The sequence below is a fragment of the Pseudorasbora parva genome, chromosome 7 (genome assembly GCF_024679245.1).
Source record: "Pseudorasbora parva isolate DD20220531a chromosome 7, ASM2467924v1, whole genome shotgun sequence".
Lineage (NCBI taxonomy): Eukaryota > Metazoa > Chordata > Actinopteri > Cypriniformes > Gobionidae > Pseudorasbora > Pseudorasbora parva.
Genome location: NC_090178.1, coordinates 45483035 through 45503135, shown reverse-complemented (window position 1 = coordinate 45503135; position 20101 = coordinate 45483035). Strand labels below are relative to the sequence as shown.

At 38.6% G+C, this 20101-nt stretch overlaps 1 protein-coding gene and 1 pseudogene across 2 annotated transcripts; one reads left to right on the top strand and one right to left on the bottom strand.

Moving 5' to 3' along the window:
• Window positions 1-2273: 2273 nt before the first annotated feature.
• lyplal1 (lysophospholipase like 1) lies at window positions 2274-16870 on the bottom strand. 2 transcript variants are annotated; one of them, XM_067449339.1, is made up of 5 exons: window positions 16766-16870; window positions 14833-14942; window positions 10734-10903; window positions 4895-5010; window positions 2274-4809 (listed from the first exon to the last, which is right to left on the bottom strand). In XM_067449339.1, the coding sequence occupies exons 1-5, from the start codon at window positions 16772-16774 to the stop codon at window positions 4579-4581; spliced, it is 636 nt and encodes a 211-aa protein (XP_067305440.1). In that variant the 5' UTR covers window positions 16775-16870; the 3' UTR covers window positions 2274-4578. The 2 variants fall into 2 exon arrangements, with proteins under 2 accessions (XP_067305440.1, XP_067305439.1); XM_067449338.1 differs by having other exon boundaries at window positions 2275-4809; window positions 14833-14932.
• On the top strand, window positions 11805-14754 carry LOC137083410 (general transcription factor II-I repeat domain-containing protein 2-like; annotated as a pseudogene).
• Window positions 16871-20101: the final 3231 nt, after the last annotated feature.

Genomic DNA, 20101 nt, shown 5'->3' with positions numbered 1-20101 from the left:
GAAATGCAAGGTCTGTCCAAGGGCTGAAAGTGCTGCGACAGTGTGATAGCCATGCGATGTGTGCCACGCCAACATGCCCATTTAATTTAATTTCAACACTTTGCAACGCTGCAAATGTCCAATGTAAGGCCGTTGTGATAACAAGGTGTGTAACCCAGAGAAGGAGGGAACTGCTTTCTGGACCCAGAATTCTACTCCTGGCCCTCCACCGGGGGATGGAGGTATACCTCTACCATCTCCCTGGAAATAGCAGCTCTCCTCTTTCTGGGTTGCCCGTCTGTAAGCCCTCCTGGGTTCTTAGCACTGGTCTGATGGGTGATTTCCATCTCCTACATTGGAGCCGAGCCGCTAGCTCTGGCTGTGAATGGCCTCAGCAACGAGCAGATGGACCACGGGGCCTCGGCAGTCTGTAGCTGTCAGTAGAAGGCAAGTTGTGTTTGATTGCCTCCGTCTGCATCTTGACTGGCGATAACTGCTGAGAAAAGTATTAAAGGGGTGGTTGCATGCGATTTACTTTTTTAACTTTAGTTAGTGTGTAATGTTGCTGCTTGAGCATAAACAGTATCTGCAAAGTTACAGCGCTGAAAGGTCAATGCAAATGGAGATATTGACTTTCAAAGTTGTTAGTTTGTTGCCTACAAAAATGGCCGGTTTGGACTACAACAAGCTTCTTCCCAGGTTGGTGACATCATAAACCCTTGCTATTAACATAAACATTGTAAGGGCCGTGGTGTTTCCAGACATCCTGTGCTTGGCACTTCAGCCAATAAAAATAAAGGAAACTACATTTGGCCATCAAACCAATCTAAGACCATTGCATTTTTCTGAGGAATGGGCTTTATAGAAGCAGGAAGCAAACAGTGGACAGTGGATCAAAGGACAGTGGAGACAGCGGTGTGGAATAAAGGTAAAATATGAGAAAAATACTGTGTTTAAAAAAAGGACGTTATACTGCACCTCACAAACACAACCAAACTTGGAAAAAAAACCACGAAACCACCCCTTTAAACCACAGGTGCTGTTCCTGGATCACAACGGTAGACATTGCCTGCTCTTTTAGTGCTTTGGCCTAGTGGACCTTCAGGAAGGCCAGAAACCAATCATCCAGCCACGAACACTCTGGGCAGGGCGAAGGGTTCCCCTCAAGCCCAATGTTCTCGGCTGCCCAGGCAAGCATGGCCACAAACTCTGCATCGGCCTCAGACTGGGCAGCCACATCAGATGGCGGGGCTCCAGCTAGGTCCTCAATGATAATACATTTCAGGTCATTCTGGACAGAGAGACTGATAGTTCCACCCAAAACGTATGCAATTGGAGTAAATGTTGCAATGTCGAGCTGGTTGAAATGTTTAGAGCAATCTTAATTTAGACTGTGCTCTATGGTGTTACACTTTTTGGAATAATCAACTTACAAAAAGTGTAACAATGGGAACAGAACATAACTTGTTCTTGCATAACAGCAGTCTTGATATGCTGATATGGTCTCGTCAGCAGAATCCCCAAACAACCACCATACAAACAGTGAATGGGCTCTGTATGTGAACAGTAAAAAACTCTTCACCACCAAGACCCACTGATGCATTTCTGCAATATTCAGAAAAAGCAGGACTCTTTTAGCGTAACTGACTCAGCTCTTAAAATGCTACTGAATAGAACAGGATGTTACATAAGTTTCGGAACTCAGTTGAATTAAACAAGCCTCGCTGGCAGAGTAAGAAATGTCTTCCCATTGCCAGAGCATTTTGGATATCCAATTTATATATTGGAATTATATATAATATATAATTCCAATATATTATATATGGACAATATACGTGAATAATATGAGTGAACATATATAAGTAATGCAAATATTTACAAACATGTGTGCTTCAGTCCAACTCTTTCTCCTGTGTTTCTGTACTGAAGCAAAATATGGAAATCAAACACACTGAGTTGTTTTAAAAGTGGACCGACTGCATATAATCCAGCTGACAGTGCAAACTGAGAACTGCAAGCTCTAATACTGTCATGTGTGGAGGAAATGATGTATAAAAAAGTACACAAAAGTACCATTACGGCAGTAACAACCTTTACACAAGTACTCAAATTCAGATGTGAACGCTGCCAGTCTGGTTGATCATACGTGCATCTTGCCAACTGAATTTGAGCCGAGCGTAGCCTTACCTCGAACTCCCTAATTCCAGCCATGCCAAGACATCTATATTTCAATCCCTCTCCTCCAACCACCCGTGTATAAAATAAAAACTTTACAGAATCCCAATTATTTGGGATAATGTTTGTATTTATTTAGTTTTAATATTAAATGCGTTTGCCTGTATGAAGTAGATATAAATTCAGTCAAGTGTGTCATATTTCTCATGATCCTAAATTATTTTTGCAGTTTAAGCTTTTTTAAAAAAATGTAAAACTTAAGGCAAACAACGAAGGAAAGTCGATAAGTGTGCAGTATACATAAGTTTGGTAACGCTTTTTTTATGTTTTTGAAAGAAGTCTCTTATACTCCCCAAAGGCTGTATTTATTTGATCAAAAATGTAAAATTTGGAAATATTATTAACATTTATAATAACTGTTTTAAAATGTTATTTTTTTCCTGTGATCAAAGCTGAATTTTCAGCATCATTTCTCCAGTCTTCAGTGTCACATTATCCTTGTGTGATGATCTGATGCTCAAGAAACATTTATTATTATCATCATTAATACAAAACATTTGTTCTGCTTTTGTATTTTTGTGGAAATTTTATTTTTCAGTATTCTTTGACGAATGGAGTTCAAAAGAACAGCCTTTATTTTAAATAGAAATCCTTTGTAACATGTTTTCAGTCACTTTTGATAAATGTAATGCTAAATAAAAGTATAAATTACTTTCAAAAGCAATAGCAAACCATTGAACGGTTGTGTTCATTCACTTCTTCCATAATATTTTAAAGCATCCCATGCACCTCATGAAGTTGTTTGTGCTAGTTCTCATTTCTGAGAAATTAGAAACTTGGTCACTCCATAATTCCCAAGGTTTCATTTTGTAATTTAATACTTTTGATGACTACTATTATTCTAGCATTTGGAAAATAGTCATAATAAAGAACAAGTCTGTGCGTTTGCACTCTTGACTGGAAGAACAACACTTGACTCAATGTGCCCATTTCAAATGATATTTGCAGCATCACTGATGAATTAAGTCCTTTTAGCATTGTCGGTAAGTCAAGGTCCAGATGGTGCATGTTGGTACTGGCCTGTAGCCCCACTTCACAACCCAAGTAGAACATCTACAGAACTTTAAACCTGCTAACCACTTCCTCCCAATAACTATTAATGAAGCTACTGTTAGGGACTACCAAGTAAACCTCCAAACACATGTACAGCAGATTTCATGGCGAGCAATAATGGTGTGGAGGAAAAAAAAGGGGGTAGAACAGGAGTGAGATACCTCGCTCTACAGGAAACGGGAGGGTGCCAAACAGACCGGATTCCGGCTCCAAACCACAGAGCCGAGTGGCATTCCTCCCCTCCGGTGTGATAGTTCTACCTGCCGCTTCAGCCTGACCACAGGCATCACGGGCCAAACCAGACTCCATGGAACAGTCATCACAGCCTGCAGAATGTGCTTCACTGAACACTTTAAAGTGGTTAGCGCTACATGCTATGAAATGTGCACAAAGAGTCGAGTCTTTGTGAGGTGGAACACATGCGGGTGAATCAAGGTTTATACAGCTATATTAACTCTGATTATGCATGTGGATTGCTGCAAAAACTGCAGATTTTTCATAGTAAACACAGTAGTACAGGTGCAATGGCCAAAGTTGGAAAACAATGTAATTATATATTAATAGATGACTTATTTTAGGCCAAAATTTAAAATCTGTCATTTACTCGCCGTCAAATTTTTTACACTCCTTTTCCCATTCTGTGGCCAGGATATTCTTCAAAACTCACATTCTGAGCACATTTTTTATTCTTTGATAAAAAAATAATATTTTTATTCAGCAACGATGCATTGAATTGATCAAAAGTGATGGTTGACATTTATAAAGTTACAAAAGTAAAATAAAATATTTTTTTTTAGAACTTTCTATTCATCAAAGAATCCTGAAAAATAAAGCACAACTTGTTTTCCACAGAAATATGAAGCAGCACAACTGATTTCAACATTGATAATAATCAGAAGCATTATCATATCTGAATGATTTGTGAAGGATCATGTGACAATGAAGACTGGAGTAATGATGCTGAAAACTCAGCTTTGATCACATGTTGTAAATGTTGTAATATATTCAAATAGAAACCAGTTTAATGATAATATTACACATCATTACTTTTTTACATACTTTGTTATTGTACTTTTTTAATTAAATAAATGCAGCCTTGTTGAGCAGAAGAGACTTCTTTCTAAAAAACAACCCCACACTTTTGAACAGTAGTGTGTGTACTGCACATTTGCTTGGTTTTCCTTCAGTGTTTGCCCCAAGTTTTGCATTTAAATATGAAAAAAATAAAAATACTTTTTTTGACGACATAAGGGAGAGTAAATGATGATTATTTTAGGTTGTATATGGGCAAGCAGTGGTCATTGTCCTGTATTAAGGATGCTCTAAAGGGAGTTTCTTCAGGATCCAGGACCGTAGTAACTCTAGTTCAGGTCGACACAACTGATGGTTGAGGTCTGGGAAGGAATGGAAAGACGTGTTGAGGCCAGCTTTCTTCAGCAGTGAATTTGTCTCCTTGCCCCAGCCATGGAAAACCAGCTCATCTGCTGTGCCGTGACACTGAAGGAGCTCAGGTAGAGGTCGCTGTGTTGCATTTTCTACCGCCTGCACATATGATCATATAAATTATTTTACTTCTGGTGTCTGATCGTGATATAAAAAGATATGCATTCTGAAGAGTATAACCTACCTGATATACAACTGAGTCTTTGTTAAGAAAGCTGGACAGAGCGAAGATGCCAGCAACATCCTGGTGGTACCTGGAGACCAGGTGTAGTGCCATGGCACCACCCATAGAGAAGCCACCTTGTGACAAACAGAGGCATTTGGTCTCAATCACACTGATTCTGAGACATAATCCTTTATAGAAAGAGTCTCCTTGTGAAATAGAAGTGCTTTAAGGGATAGTTCACCAAAAAAAAAAAAAATGACCCCATGATTTACTCACCCTCAAGCCATCCTAGGTGTATATAATATTCTTCTTTCAGACAAATACAATCAAAGTTATATTTTAAAAAATGTCCTGGCTAATCCAAGCTTTATAATGGCCGTGAATGGCAGATGTGATTTCTTGTGTAAGAAAAATATCTATTTTTAATATCTCTATTTAAAATATCTAGATTCTGCCAGACCACCTTCCATATTCATCTTACAAAGAAAGTGTAATGCCTCTTGCAGTTAAAAATGCTTACTCTACGTCCACCGTCAGTGCTAGTTATGCTTTTATCGTGAGTTGAATAATCTTGAGGTTGAGTAAATCATGGGGTAATTTTCATTTTTGGGTGAACTATCCCTTTAATTGTGCAGTGGTTTTCAAACCTGTCCTGGAGACACCCCAGCCCTGCACGTGTCTCCCTCATTTATCACACCTGATTCAACTCATCAGCTCGTGAGTAGAGACTGGAAGAACTAAATTGGGTGTGTCTAATAAGGGAGAGATACAAAATGTGCAGGGATGGGGTGCTTTCAGGACAGGTTTGAAAACCATTGATGTAGTGTACACTTGTAGTTCTTCTTAAGGGTTACTTCAGTGATTAGCATATGGCTTTGTATCAATAGAAATCCAGGAGTATATTCGAATGATCGAATTTGATTGAAATAGGCCATCACTATATAAGATATTTAGTTTTTTTGCGCACAAATCTATTCTTGTTGCTTGATAAAATGATTGTAGAGCCGCTGTAGTGAGATGGGCTTTGTAACAACGTCTTTAGTGCCTTTATGGGTCTTGAGAGAGGAAATGACATTGGTGTCACTGAAGGCCTTTCTGAGCCATCAGCTTTCAACAAAAATATCTTAATTTGTGTTCCGAAGATGAACGGAGGTCCTACGGTGTCGAATGACATGAGGATGAGGAATTAATGACAGAATTAACATTTTTGGGTGAACTAACCCTTTAATATGATTTCTAATGAATGACTTGAAGATAGTTAACTCCACTTCAGTTACATAAATTCACTATAATAACTAACACTAACTTACATTTTCAGTGTGTGTCTGCGTGAGGTAATCGGAGCTGCTAACATGAGCTCTTGAAGCTCTGCCCTCTTCTTGTAAAAAGTGGCACTACAGGAACTAGGGCTGTGTTTCCTTAAGGCGGGCGTACACGGTGCGATTTTTGCTGTCGTATGAACTCGCAGACGATTTTTTTTTCTCGGGAGAAATCGCGTGGACATCGTGGATGCTCGTATGGTCGCGGCTCGCACCGTGTGAGAGGAAATACGAGACTAGCCGAGCACGTTAAGAGCACCTCCCGACCTTACGATCATTTTTAAACATGTTTAAAAAGTTCGGGGAGTCGGCCCGATTTTTACCAGCATATGGCTGTCCCCTATTGCCAAATCATGCACAAGCACGTCACATAGGCTCAATCTATATGACTATTATTATCTCAGTGGCTGCCACATACTGCGTTCACACACACACACACACACACACACACACACACACACACACACACACACACACACACACACACACACACACACACACACACACACACACACACACACACACACACACACACACACACACACACACACACACACACACACACACACACTTTCTCTCTCTCACGTGCACTCTTCTCTCTCCCTCTGGTTGTTTCGGTTAAAAGGAATGGCTTTTCTCTGCTTTTCAACAAATCATTTTCACACCTTTTTTCTTTATTTTTTGTATCTAAAGCTATAGCAGCAACATTGAAAGCTCCGGTGTCTGTGTTACATGAAAACTCGTGTGATCGCGGCCGGCTCGCGGTGCAAACAGTCGTGCCGTGTACCAGCTGATTTGATGCGATGATCAAATTAAATGACTCGTAGCGTCTGCAATATCTCACGACCTTCCGAGTGTCCGAATTCGCACAGTGTACGCCCGCCTTTAGTTTGAGCGCAGCCAAATCCATTTTTTTTTTGCATTCCGCAAATTAATTTTGTGTTGAGCAATGGACCTGGTTGGGAAACCAAATACTACATCACCGATCTGGGATCATTTTGGATTTGTGCCTAACGAAAAAGGTGAACTTTTAAATAAGGATGAAGCCATTTGCCGGATTTGTAAAAAATATGTGTTAAATGGGCGAACACATCAAATCTCAAGAGCCATCTCCAATCATGTCATCTATCGGCGTTTGTACAAGTTATGTCCCGTGAAAGCAAACGCCCAGCTTGTGGTCAGGTTGGTATTGGAGAGGGTTTTGCCAAACAGAACAAATACAAATGTGACCAAATGTGATGCACAATAGGCTTGCTTTTAAGAAGTACACTTATGTTGATGTGTTGACTAATGTACTTTAACACATGTACTTGATTATAATTTTATGTGATATTACATTCGAAGTTAAAGGGGGGGTGAAACACCCAGTTTCAGTCAATCTCATGTCAATCTTGAGTACCTATAGAGTAGTATTGCATCCTTCATATCTCCGGAAACTACGGAAAAAACCGAGCGGCTGGAGGCGTATCGTGTGGGCGGAGCTAAAGAATGACAAGCGCGCAAAGCGGTGACGTCCTCAAGCGTGGAGAAACCGGAGAAACCCATCTATCTCAGCTAATACAGATAATGATCCACAATCAAATCTGAGGGAGAAATAAATTGAACAGGAGAAACGGCAACATCAGGACGTCCGTCTCTGTGGTATGTAAGTTACTGTATTTAATGGCCTCTCCACATTTGTGTGTGTTTACTCGCAGTGTAAGTTATGAGGACATGATTCGGTTTATGGACTATTGTATGCGACTAGACCTTAGAAGTAGCAAGCAAAACGGTTTTGCACGTCAGAATACTGTAACGTTATACAGAGAACAACAATGGAGTAACCGTTAACAGTTAGCGCATTTGAATGACGAAGCACGCGATCGTGTCGTTTACTGATGTTTACTCATGCGTAGCCAAAAGCAGAGACATTTGAAGCAGTTTAAGTTAACTCACCGGCTGCTTCCAAAGCAGGACCGAAGCTTTAGCGCTGGGACTGCTCCGTCAAAAACACACTTCTTTGGTATGATTTGGTAAAGTCCTGACAGCAGTGGTGTGTAAATCCATTTTGAGACGCAACTGAAACGATGTTTTGAAGCTTCCCGTCATTTCTGAGTTCAAATCGGTTCAAATGCAGCGCTGCCTTCCCGGAATGCTGTGCTGAAGCGTTGAAGTCGCTCGACGTCACCCATAGGAATAAAGAGAAGCGCGGCGCCACATAAGTGTTCACGGACGACTGGATCTGCACCTGAGAGACTGTTTACAGCGTGCTCTAGTCACGCGCGTGCGCACCCTACCGGGAGAAGAGCCCGTACGGCCCATACAAGGACCTTCCGCTCTTATTAACGTCAAGTCGACCCATACTCGAAAAAAACTCTCCGAAACTTGTGAGAAACCGGAAGGAGTATTTTTGACACAGAAATACTCCATCAAACGCCCAACATTAGTTTTTGAAACTTTGTCTATGTTTAGGATGGGAATCCAAGTCTTTAACAGTGTAAAAAGCTCAGTATGCATGAAACAGCATTTCACTCCCCCTTTAATATATTTTAAATGTACTAAATTGCAATCATTGCAAATGTGTAATTGCAAATATATTTAAATACATGACTAAGTTTCAATAGACAAAAAATACATTAAAAGTATAATTTAGTTTACCATAAATGCTCGTCAGTAAATTCAAAGACATTAAAATGAACTATGAAATTACATTTAAAGTTAAGTCCTACTTGAGTGGATGATCAAAGTGATCAAAAAGCACTATAAATTTAAACTAAAATAAATTTTCATTGTCCAAAAACATTACATCAGTTTGCACTCAAGTATATTTTTTCCCTAAGCACTCATAGTAAATATACTAAAGTGTACAACTTTTTTCACAAGAAACTATTTACCTTGCATCATATAATATTGCCACGGGTTCAAAATGAAAGACTACGGACATATGAAACCCTAACATTTCATGATTAAGGAACTAAACTTCTTAGATGGAAGATGAATCACTGTAATTGTAAATGTATAATTTTTTGTGGGAGTTCACATTTAGTTCGTTTTCAATGAAAGGCATGTAACAAGTGGCATATTGCAGGTGGTTGCTAGCAGTGTGCAGGCATTGTTTATTAACCGTTTCCATCATGAGCCATCTTTTCTCATATGGCTGTCTGGCAAAACCTTCTTACTCTGGAGCGATTAAGCCACAAGGCAAAGAGTAAAGTGGTTTACAGTAGCCTAAAGATCCGAACCAAGCTATATAGGATTATATATAGTAGCCTAAAGATCCGAACCAATCTATAAAGGATTATGTCTCAACCAAGCTAAAAAACAATCAGTCGTGAATTACGTTTTAAGAAAACAAAGAAAGAGAAAAGAAAGCTAGCCTTGAGTTCCACATCATCAAACCTCCATTTTTTCCTCTTTCATGCCTGTGCTTAATCTTACACATCTGGGCAAATCTGGGCACTACATCTGGGAAAGTGAACAAGTACCCATCAGTCTGTCTGTCAGAGCAGATGGGAGGAGTCATGTTGAGACAGAGGATAGATGGAGTTCACATGTTCTTTGAACCTCTCGTAGAGATGATGTGACCAGGACTAATCAACAGGTCTACTACTTTTCCCTTTACACACTCCTCATCCAATCAAAGTGACAAAAACTCAAGCAATCCACATACTGTAGGATCTCTAAGTTGTTTGGCTAAAAATTATCTGTGCATGCATGTTTGACTTGGGCTTTTCCATTAACTACGACACCTAAAAGATTGAAAAACACAATCCATATATGAAACCGTTTTCCATGGAAAGTTCTGGCGCTTGTCAGTCCATCAGCCTGGGAAGTGGACTGAGCGTACAGACCACTTCGTTTCTCCAGCGTGCAGAGTGACTCCAATGAGTATTTATAGTTAATGACAAAATGTTATGATTTAGGAAGATAATATTTCAGCAGTCTCACAGGAACATGTGTTTTTTGAATCAGTTTCTTTGGAAGCGAGTTCAGGGGCTTTTCTGTCCTTCCACACAGAGCCTTTTCACACAAAGACTTTTTTTTGTTGCACTTTTCACGTTTTACTCGCAACTATTTTAGGCTATTTATGTGTTATTGGCCTGTGGGTTAACCCTTCCTCAACTGTTGCCATTGAGTTTAACTCTCTGAGCAAAACGTAACCTCGTTGTCTATCCAGCCTACTTCACACGCCCTGAGGGAATTTGCCTGGGTTCTGCTAAGATCCCTTTTTACTGAATGGTTTTCTGCCACTTTTATCTCATTGTGATATATATATATGTGAACCCCATAACCCAAATATTTTGAGATAAAGCTTAGCAGAAACCCGAGAATAATCCAGAAATTCTTTTTGGCCCATTCTGGCAACAAATGAAAGGAATAAGAAACTTGATAAGTTTCATTCTTCATTTTACACAACGAGGGAGAGACTTATGAGCAGTGGTCTGAGACTGCTTAATTTGGAACAAGTGGAGTGTGAGAGTGCGTAAGACAGAGAAAGCAATAAGGTAAGGAGAGATAGATGAATGGGGAGAAGAGAATAGGAGAGAGATAAGCCATACCAATAACCATCCTGTGTTTAGGTATCCCTGCTTGGATCTCATCTTGGACAATGGTGCTTAGATTATCACACATGGAGTCTATAGACTCTAAGTGTTCGGGGCAATCCTGGGAAATCTTGTGACGATCAAACCACACATGAGACAGAGCCCCTCGCATGGGTGTGTACGGCCTAAAAACAACCAAGAGACAAAGTAATAATTCTATTAAAACAAAGCTTGAGGAGTTACTAGGTCTTGAGATCTTTAAGTCTAATAGATTAAATAAGCTTGCGCAATTTACATATGAATGACGGAAAACATACGAGAGCAGCGAAAATCGTTTCTGCTCTGACAGCCGCAAGACAAGCTGAATGTTGTGAATGTGTGTTAGAAATCAGGAATTATGAGAAAACATTGTGGTTAGTGAATTTTTTGTCTTAAATCAAAGTTTAAATCCCGTCTGGCTAGAGCGCTTCCCATAATGCTTATGTGTTAGGTCAGTAGGTGGAGAGTAGGCGTCTTTTGTGGCTGTTCGAACACATTCGATCACATGAATGTCTAACCCAGAGGGGGGCAAACTACGGCCCGCTGAACATTTTCATCCGGCCCGCGAAGGGAGTTTAAAAAAAATATTACACACGAGTAACGTTTTGGTTCAGAATAACAACTGATGCAATACAGGCTCCACTAGATGACAGTATAGCAAACAGCATACAGTTAGGCACTAACTATGTAACTGTACACTGCAGAATCACGGCTGTTTCACACCGCAAGCGTGAGCAGCGCTTCAGCATAACTACACCGTCACTGCAGCTGCAGACGCGCGAGAGTATTCACACTGGAAGCGTTTGTACAGCATCAGAGCAGCAGCTCCCACAATGCTAGAGCCTATACCTATCCGAGTATTACATACTAAACTAAAAGAAAGTTTATCATATTTTCTGGCTAGTTTACTTTAGTTTTTATAATCATAACCATCCTTTCACCCAAACTGAATAATTAGTTTAAAGGTAAATCTTCTACAGATATTTTTTATTCTGTTTTCTTTAATGACATACTCCAGTTATTATTGTTAAAACACACTACACGTGCTTCTAGTGTGCATTTTGAGCGCTTTTTGTGTGATATATTTTGTCCATCAAAAGTGTGCTTTCACTTTACACCGTGACTGCAGCTGCTATAGAGCCTATAGCCTATATACCTGTCTATCTTAGTGCATACTAAACTAAAAAAAAGTTTATCATATTTTCTGGCTTGTTTACTTTATTTTTTATAATCATAACCATACTATCACCCAAACTGAATAATTAAAACAAGTTTAAATGGGTAAATCTTCTACAGATCTTTTTTATTCTTCGCTTTCCTTTCTGGCATAGCCTAGGCTACTCCAGTTATTGTTAAAACACACTACATGTGCTTATTGTGTGCATTTTAAGCACTTTTTGTGTGTAATCATATTTATTTTGTCCATTAAAAGTGTGCTTTCACTTTAATTAAGCGTCAGGAGCGTCAGCATCGCAGCAAAAATAGGCTCGCCGCCGAAACCCCCGCTTCACTGCTGCTCGCCTGACGCTCACGCGCTGCTCCTCTCCCGGTGTGAAAGCACTCATTGATTAACATGGGTGCCGAAAAAAATATGCGCTGCTCATGCTTGCAGTTTGAAACAGAATGTTGTCTTTAATAACTGAGTGTGGCGAAAAAATGAAAAGTGGACTCCGAATGACACGTGTTCAATGAAGAATGGAAAGCAAAATACTTCTTCACCAGTGTCGGACAGAAGGCGGTATGTCTAATATGCCAAGAAAGGATTGCCGTTTTTAAACAGTACAACCTCAATCGTTATTTTTTAAGCAAGCATTCAAATTATGCTGCAAACCTGTCATCTGCAGAAAAGGCAAACAAGGCTTCACAACTTTCCAGACACTTAAAAGACCAGCAAAATACATGTTTTTGTGCTCTATTCAAGAATCTGTAAGGAAAGCTAGTTATGTACTGGCACATAAAATTGCAAAGCACAGCAAGCCTTTGCGGATGGGGAGTTTGTGAAAGACTGTATGGTGGAGACTGCTGACATACTTTGTCCTGCTCCTAAAAGTCAGTTTGAGAAAATTAGCTTATCGCGGAGAACAATTACTAGGCGTGTGGAAGTGATTGCTGAGGAGCTGCTCTCTGAACTAAAAAAAAAAAAGCTGACGGCTTCAGTCTTTTTTTTCTATCCAACTTGATGAAAGTACCGACATCACTGCGCAACTTTAGATTTTTGTCAGAGGAATAAATGAAAGTTTCGAAATAACAGAATCAAAGATGGTAACGACCAGGGGTGTGGATTCGTATGAAAATGTCTGCCTGTTTGAAAAAAAAAATCACCTGTCGTGGAGAAAGCTGACAAGCGTCACAACAGATGGATCGCCAAATCTAACTAGTAAAAACATTGGACTTCTAAAAAGGATTAAAGACAAAAGCCAGACCTCAGAAGAACTGATTTTTCTTCATTGCATAATACACCAGGAAGCCTTGTGTAAAAGTGTGTTGAAGCTAGAAAATGTTGTCAAAGTGGTTGTGAGGCTTGTCTACTTATTCGGGCAAGAGCGCTAAACCATCTGCAGTTCATTCAGTTGCTTAACGAAACGGAGGCTGACCACCATGACCTCTTGTACCATTCAAATGTGCGCTGGCTAAGTCTTGGCAAAGCGTTCCACCGTGTCTGGGAACTAAAAGGTGAGACTGCACACGAAAAAAAAAGTAAAACTGACGACTTCCCCAAACTATAAGACAAAGACTGGCCGACCTCGCATTCGGTGTGGAAACACGATCTCAATTTGAGACTTCAGGGAAATGATATTTTTGTCCACGAACTGTACAGCAACGTGAAAGCGTTCAAGGCCAAGCTTGTATTGTTCTCCAGTCAGACATCCAGCCGAGATTTTGCTCATTTTCCTACACTGGCCGGACTAAGCACATCAATAACAGTCTCACATTGGTTGTACAGCAGCACTTTGATAACCCTGCATGCAGAATTTTCCCGTCGCTTTAAAGACTTCGCAAAAATTGAGACTGAGCTTGAACTCGTCTCATGCCCTCTATCTTTCCACAGTGAGAAAGCACAACTGGAAGTTAAAATGCATGGCTTTGACCCATTGTGGTAATCAACGCATTCATTTACAGTACACTATTAGCTATAATATGTTATTAGGGAATTAATACATTATGACACATTTAACTAATAACTATATTATTTAATCTATCAATATTATTTAATGTTCATTACTTGATGATACAGTAATCATGAAGTCATACATTAACTCATGATTATCTGTGCATTAATTAAGCATGAATTAATGCATATTAGTGCACCTGTATTGTAAAAAAGTGTTACCGTTGTTATAACAATTTAGCATGGGGAACATATTCACTATTAACTTTGACTTTTGCCTCAATAAACTCCTCTAATCACTGCTCATTATTAGTTAGTAGTTAAGTTTAGATATTGGGTAGGACTAATGGATATAGAATAAAGTCATGCAGAATAAGGCATTAATATGCGCTTTATAAGTACTAATAAACAGATAATATCCTAGTAGTATGCATGCTAATAAGCAACTGGTTAATGGTGAGAATTGAAGTGAAGTGTTACCAAAATGTTTTGTTAGTTTGTGAACAATTGATTTAGTAAATGCTGTTTACAAAATGGTTCAATTAGTTCTTAACTTAGTGGACTTATTTGTCTATGTGACATAAAAAGGGTTTATGAATTATAATCACAGACAGTGCATTATGTCTTTTTGTTTCTATTTGATATTCCAGTTTGATTAAATATAGAGCCCTGTATCCACTATAGGCAGGCCATTTTCTTTTTCAAATATTGCTTCTATGAAGCAACGAGAATAAATTGTATAAGGTTGCTTTTTGGTTTATTATTTTCAATTTTTTTCCTTTCAATAATAAGTCTAGTAAAAAATGTCTTTGGAGGGCTTCTCAAACAGCAGTTTTGACACTATACTGCTGAGACTGTCGGACTACAGCAGACACATAAAGAGAAAAAGTTCATTAGCATTTAATATGAAACAAATAAAAATAGCATTGTAAAGGTCCTCTGAAGGGAATGTACAGGGATGTTTACCTGGATGGCGCTGTGGGATAAATCACCCGGATGTTTTCAAATGCCAGGTTTTGTCCCAAAACATCACAAACCCAGCTGAGCAAACCTGGCCCTGTGTCTCCTAAATGAAACTAATGAAAGTTATTCTACACCACAATACACTGGATTAAAGCCACAATATATAATTTTTCGCTGATAGAGGTCACTTATTTAAAACAAAGGCGTAGGTTGATGATGCCTTGATTTTGCGGCGCGTTTATTCTGCCAGAGACGAGCACTTCCGCTTCTTCCGCTCATGTGTATGTGGGGTAGCGCAACGCAGTTTTATCATTTTAGATGCATTGAGTGTGTTGAAAGATATGTTATATTGCTACTCCGTGCATTCGCTCAGCAGCTAATATGAGCCACTTGTTCACACAGCAGTGAGCTAGATCATATTAGGCATGGTAAAACATGGTACTCCCTGTAAATTAAGAAAACAAGATTTAAACAATTAAACCTAAACATGTTGAGCTATATAACAATGATTAGTTTTCTGTCGATGAATGATCCAGCAGTTGCTCACCTGTCTAATATATCACATCATAGGCGTCGGAACCATTGTGTGTGGGTGGGACAAGAACAACCCACTTTTTACGACCCATGATATTGGACCCACTCACTTTTATCGTCTCTAATTCAGCACGTCTCTTTACCTACCCCCAACCGAGAAATTATTATTAATCACGTTAGACGCTTTATTTCCACTTTTCTAATATTTACTTCATTTTTATTAAAAATAAATACCTTTCCGATCTGATAGGCTGTAAAGGAAGTTCGGCAAAAGGCGGATTTGAACCAGATTCGAACCTCAGATATAATGCTATGCGTCTTACCCCTACACCAAAGCCATGGTTAATAAATCAGTGATTTATTTAATTAAATTTTGTCTTTCCCAATCAATCCTTTAGTAAACGGCGGTATATTTGAGTTATTTAATGTAAATAGCATCTAACGTTACTTCAGTAAAAACAATTCTTAGAAAGAGGATCCCCCCCCCCCCCCCACACACACATTTTATTTGCTTCTGATGCCAATGCATCACCTAATATATTAAAGCATCTTTAGTGTTTCCATGGTTTCTACAAAATAAAACCAGAAAGCGAGGGTAGCACAGGTATGATGTCATTGATAGGTGACGCACAGACCGTGTCCTTAAAAAAATTGAAGGGTTATTTCTCTGGATTTAAACATTCCTGGAAACATTTGATAAAAAATTTACAAGTCAACAAAAATATAACTCTGTTCTAATGGTTTTTGAATCTTTTAATCTACAAATCTTACATATTGCGCCTTTAAGGAGTCACAATGTTGTTTTTAGTGTTATGGGTGATGATATGGCCCAACTCTAAAGAACCCACAGAATCTCTCAATATAAAGTTTTCTGCTTCAATGTAAATCTTTGGGATTCTTTAACTAATTTTATTAATTAATCTGAGGTATCATCATGTCCACAGCGGGACAATTACAAACCAAATAATACTGTGGGTTTGTTCAAATCCCCAACTATGTTCCTAGAAATTAATCAATACCTAACGTTACTAGATATACACTTTAACATGCTCTGAAGGTGAACAGACACCAGAGCGATTTAAAATGCTTTCAGTGTGTGGTGTGGTCACACTGTGCAACAGAAAGGGATAGCTGCAGTTCATTCAGTTAGCCGTAGTTCATTCCTATCTTCACCATTTCTTTTAATTGATTGAACATGTCAGACTAAGTTTCACGCGCGGTGTTTTTATACCCAGTCCATTTCACTCAGTTCAACTTTTAAAACGCGTCTCTTGCATTTCATTCAGATGTCCTGCGTGAACTACGCTTACGCTGCTTCCTTTGTATAATTTCTCTTATCAAAGGTGTGGGCTGGGCACAATGCCTCTACATAAAAAAAGATTTTAATAACTCTTCAAATCACCTGAGCCATGAAGAAAGATGACAGAAGCAGTGTGTTTTCCAGTCTGACTCACGACACTCTTCTGTAGTTTAACAGCAGCCATATTTATCCCGTGTTATCTCGCGATATTCGCAGCGTCATTGTATCACGTCACAGGTCGCGTTCACCTTTTAGTAGCCTACTCTGTGAAACTATTTACTAATGAAAAATGTCTTGTTTTATGTTAGTTTAACGTCCGCATACGAGGGCAAACTTCTCATGTTGGCAAGCATTTGGGTGTGAGTTCTGCAGTAAACTCTGTTATGCCCTGATGGAGTTTTGGTTCCTTGCCACTGTCGCCTTTGGCTTGCTCAGTTGGGGACATTAAAATTATGATCCAAGTTATTCAACTAAATATACAAATAAAATTAATTAATTATAGGTCTTATTTAATTCTATAAACTATAATACTGATCTGCCAACATTGTCGCTATGATCAATTAAAATAAGCTGATAACATCACTGTTTTCTCCAGAACGACTGTAGGCCTACAGCCAAATCAAATTTTGTTGCAATGTTTAACACTGTGAAGCTGATTTGAAACAATCGTCATTGTAAAAGCCCTATAGCCTACAGGAAGTTGATTGATTAATGAACTGAGCGTTGCTTCACGGTCTAATTAATTGTGGCTGTATTGTAATGAATATGTCCTAAATATTGTATAGAGATTAGTGTTTACAATACATAACACAGGTTACAAGCAACAGAGCACATAATATTATATATATATATATATATATATATATATATATATATATAACTTATATATATATATATATATATATATATATATATATATATATATATATATATATATATATATATATATATATATATATATATATATAAAGAAAACAATAGGTATAATTGTAACCAAGGGTGTCAATTGGCTGCAGAAAATTGAAAAGAAAAAAGAAATCCTAAACTAATCAAAATGTGAGCTAAAATTACTGTCATAGATTTATTGCATGGTTATTAAATTACTGTATAAAACTGTATGTAATTTAAATTAGCTTTTTTTCTCCAACAGATGAATAATTATGTTATAACACAATGTAGCATATATTGAAATAATGCAGTAATGTAGTTTAATGGCTGTTAAGAAATATTTACAAAAAGTAACTTTTCTCCATTCTCAGCTATTAAAAAAGTGAATTCTGGACCTGACCCTTTAACTGAAGAAGCACTACACGCTTTCATAAAAATCCCTGTCTAATAAAATGTCTTCAGCTCTGTTACATTGAACATCATTGTTTGTGCAAAGAGATTTAGGAGATGTCTACAAGTTACTTAAACACATACAGAACTGGGGTCGTATCTTTCATAAATTAAGTGATTGATTTTGTTACATTTCATTTGCTTAGAATGCTAAGACCACACATTCTGTGTCCTAAATCTCACCTTCTTCCACCTTTTCTCTCACTGCGTGGGACGGATGGGCTACATTTGTCTATAAAATAGAGTCTCTCTTCCCAATACTGGCAAATGACTGGAGGAGATCCCCCACAAATCAATCCTGTATCCCACTGTCTGTTTATGCCTGCCCTCTATAGGCAGTCTGATCGTGGATGCTACATTTTTGAAAGGGATGGAACCCATTTGTTTCTTTTTGTCATAATGTCTGAATGTTTTTACAAGTACGTCAAATACCGTAAGAAAAAAAGCTTATACGGTATTCACTGTGATAATATAATCAATTGCAACTGAAGAAATGGTCATGTCTATAATAGATTATGGATTTATTATTGTCTTGGCATCACAGCATAGGATAATAACAATTTATTATAAAACATAAAAGGTAGCCGATGTGAGAATAACAAAGATATGTTAATAAAACCTGAAAAATTACACAATTGCATGTACAATATGCATATATATATATTTTTTTTTTTTTTTTTTAATATAATTTCTCTCTTAAAATGGACTAGAATTATGTTTTGCTGTTGTTGGTGTTTCTTCCTGGCTGTGTTTTAGGGAGTGGCTGTGGCTATTGTGTGTTTGAGCTTGACACTTGAGGTTATGTCTTTTTTTCCTTTCTGTGTGGGCTGTCATGGTTTGTTTCATTGCTCCAGCAGGGACAGTTTGTTTGGAATGTTTAATTGCAATGGTTGAACTGTGTTGAACTGCACATGACATGACTGGTCCTGTGATCTCAATATAGTGGCCCTCTTTAGTGTTTCAACTTTTATTTTAGCTGGTAATAAATCCTGCATCTTGGATTGGTGTTGTGGGGAACGTCATCAGCATGCACAGTGTCTGAAGCACGTGTGTAAACTAGAGCCCTACTGATAAATCGGCCGGCCGATATTATCAGCCGATATTAGGTTTCCGATTTTCCAAACTATCGGTATTATCGGTATCGGCATTTATGATGGCCGATAAATTAATATTTAAAAAAAAATTATTTTGTAATAAAATAAAAATATTTTATTACAAAACACCGCTCAATCACATTATTAGTGTTGGTGATTCACCGTTTCTCCACCAGAGGGCACTCTACAACGTGCCGGTTGGCAACAGTGAGTCATGCTGTACCGCAAACATTCACAACTGAGATCATCCGTGAAGTGCATGGGAACTGTCACAAGACATACATTGCTTGAATAACAATTAAAAGAACATTCCCATCAGTTCTCTTAACACAAAGAAGATGGATGAGATTTATATAGGAGTCATAAGCAAAATAAAGAAACTGGAAACAGCATTTCTTTTACCACTGACTGTTGGTCAGGTTCAAATTAAGTGGAACTCTACATTACACATGTTGGTGAGGATGATCGAACAAAAAAAGAGCCATTTCTGCATATGCTAGCGACCATGGACATTTCTGTCCGCAGAGGAATGGTCCATTGTGTTGAGACCCTTGGGCCACTGGAGGAGGTTACCCTGGAATTTAGTCGAGCAGACTAATCCAAATCCTGCAGTGATACGCTGTTTACTTGAGTCAGATTGACCAACCACCAGGGGTATTCAAACCATGAGAAAAGCCATGCTGGATCTCATGTCAATCTTGAGTACCTATAGAGTAGTATTGCATCCTTCATATCTCCGAAAAGTCTTTAGTTTTATTATTTATAAAAGAAATATGGGCTGTACCGAGTCTTTCCGGAAAAAACCGAGCGCCTGGAGGCGTATCGTGTGGGCGGAGCTAAAGAATGACAAGCGCGCAAAGCGGTGACGTCCTCAAGCGTGGAGAAACCCATCGCTATCACAGATAATGATCCAGAATCATTCGTAGGCTGAAATAAATTGAACAGGAGAAACGTCAACAGCAGGATATCCGTCTCTGTGGTATGGACTGTATTTAGTGGTCGTCAA

Bases quoted from the DNA above. Each gene is read 5' to 3' on its own strand.
- lyplal1 (XM_067449338.1), bottom strand. From the start codon at position 16,847: ATGGCTGCTGTTAAACTACAGAAGAGTGTCGTGAGTCAGACTGGAAAA. The intron at 14,933-16,765 runs GTGATTTGAAGA...AGTTTCATTTAG, and splicing joins CATCTTTCTTCATGGCTCAG to GAGACACAGGGCCAGGTTTG. The intron at 5,011-10,733 runs GTATGGCTTATC...GTTTGTCACAAG, and splicing joins TAAACACAGGATGGTTATTG to GTGGCTTCTCTATGGGTGGT.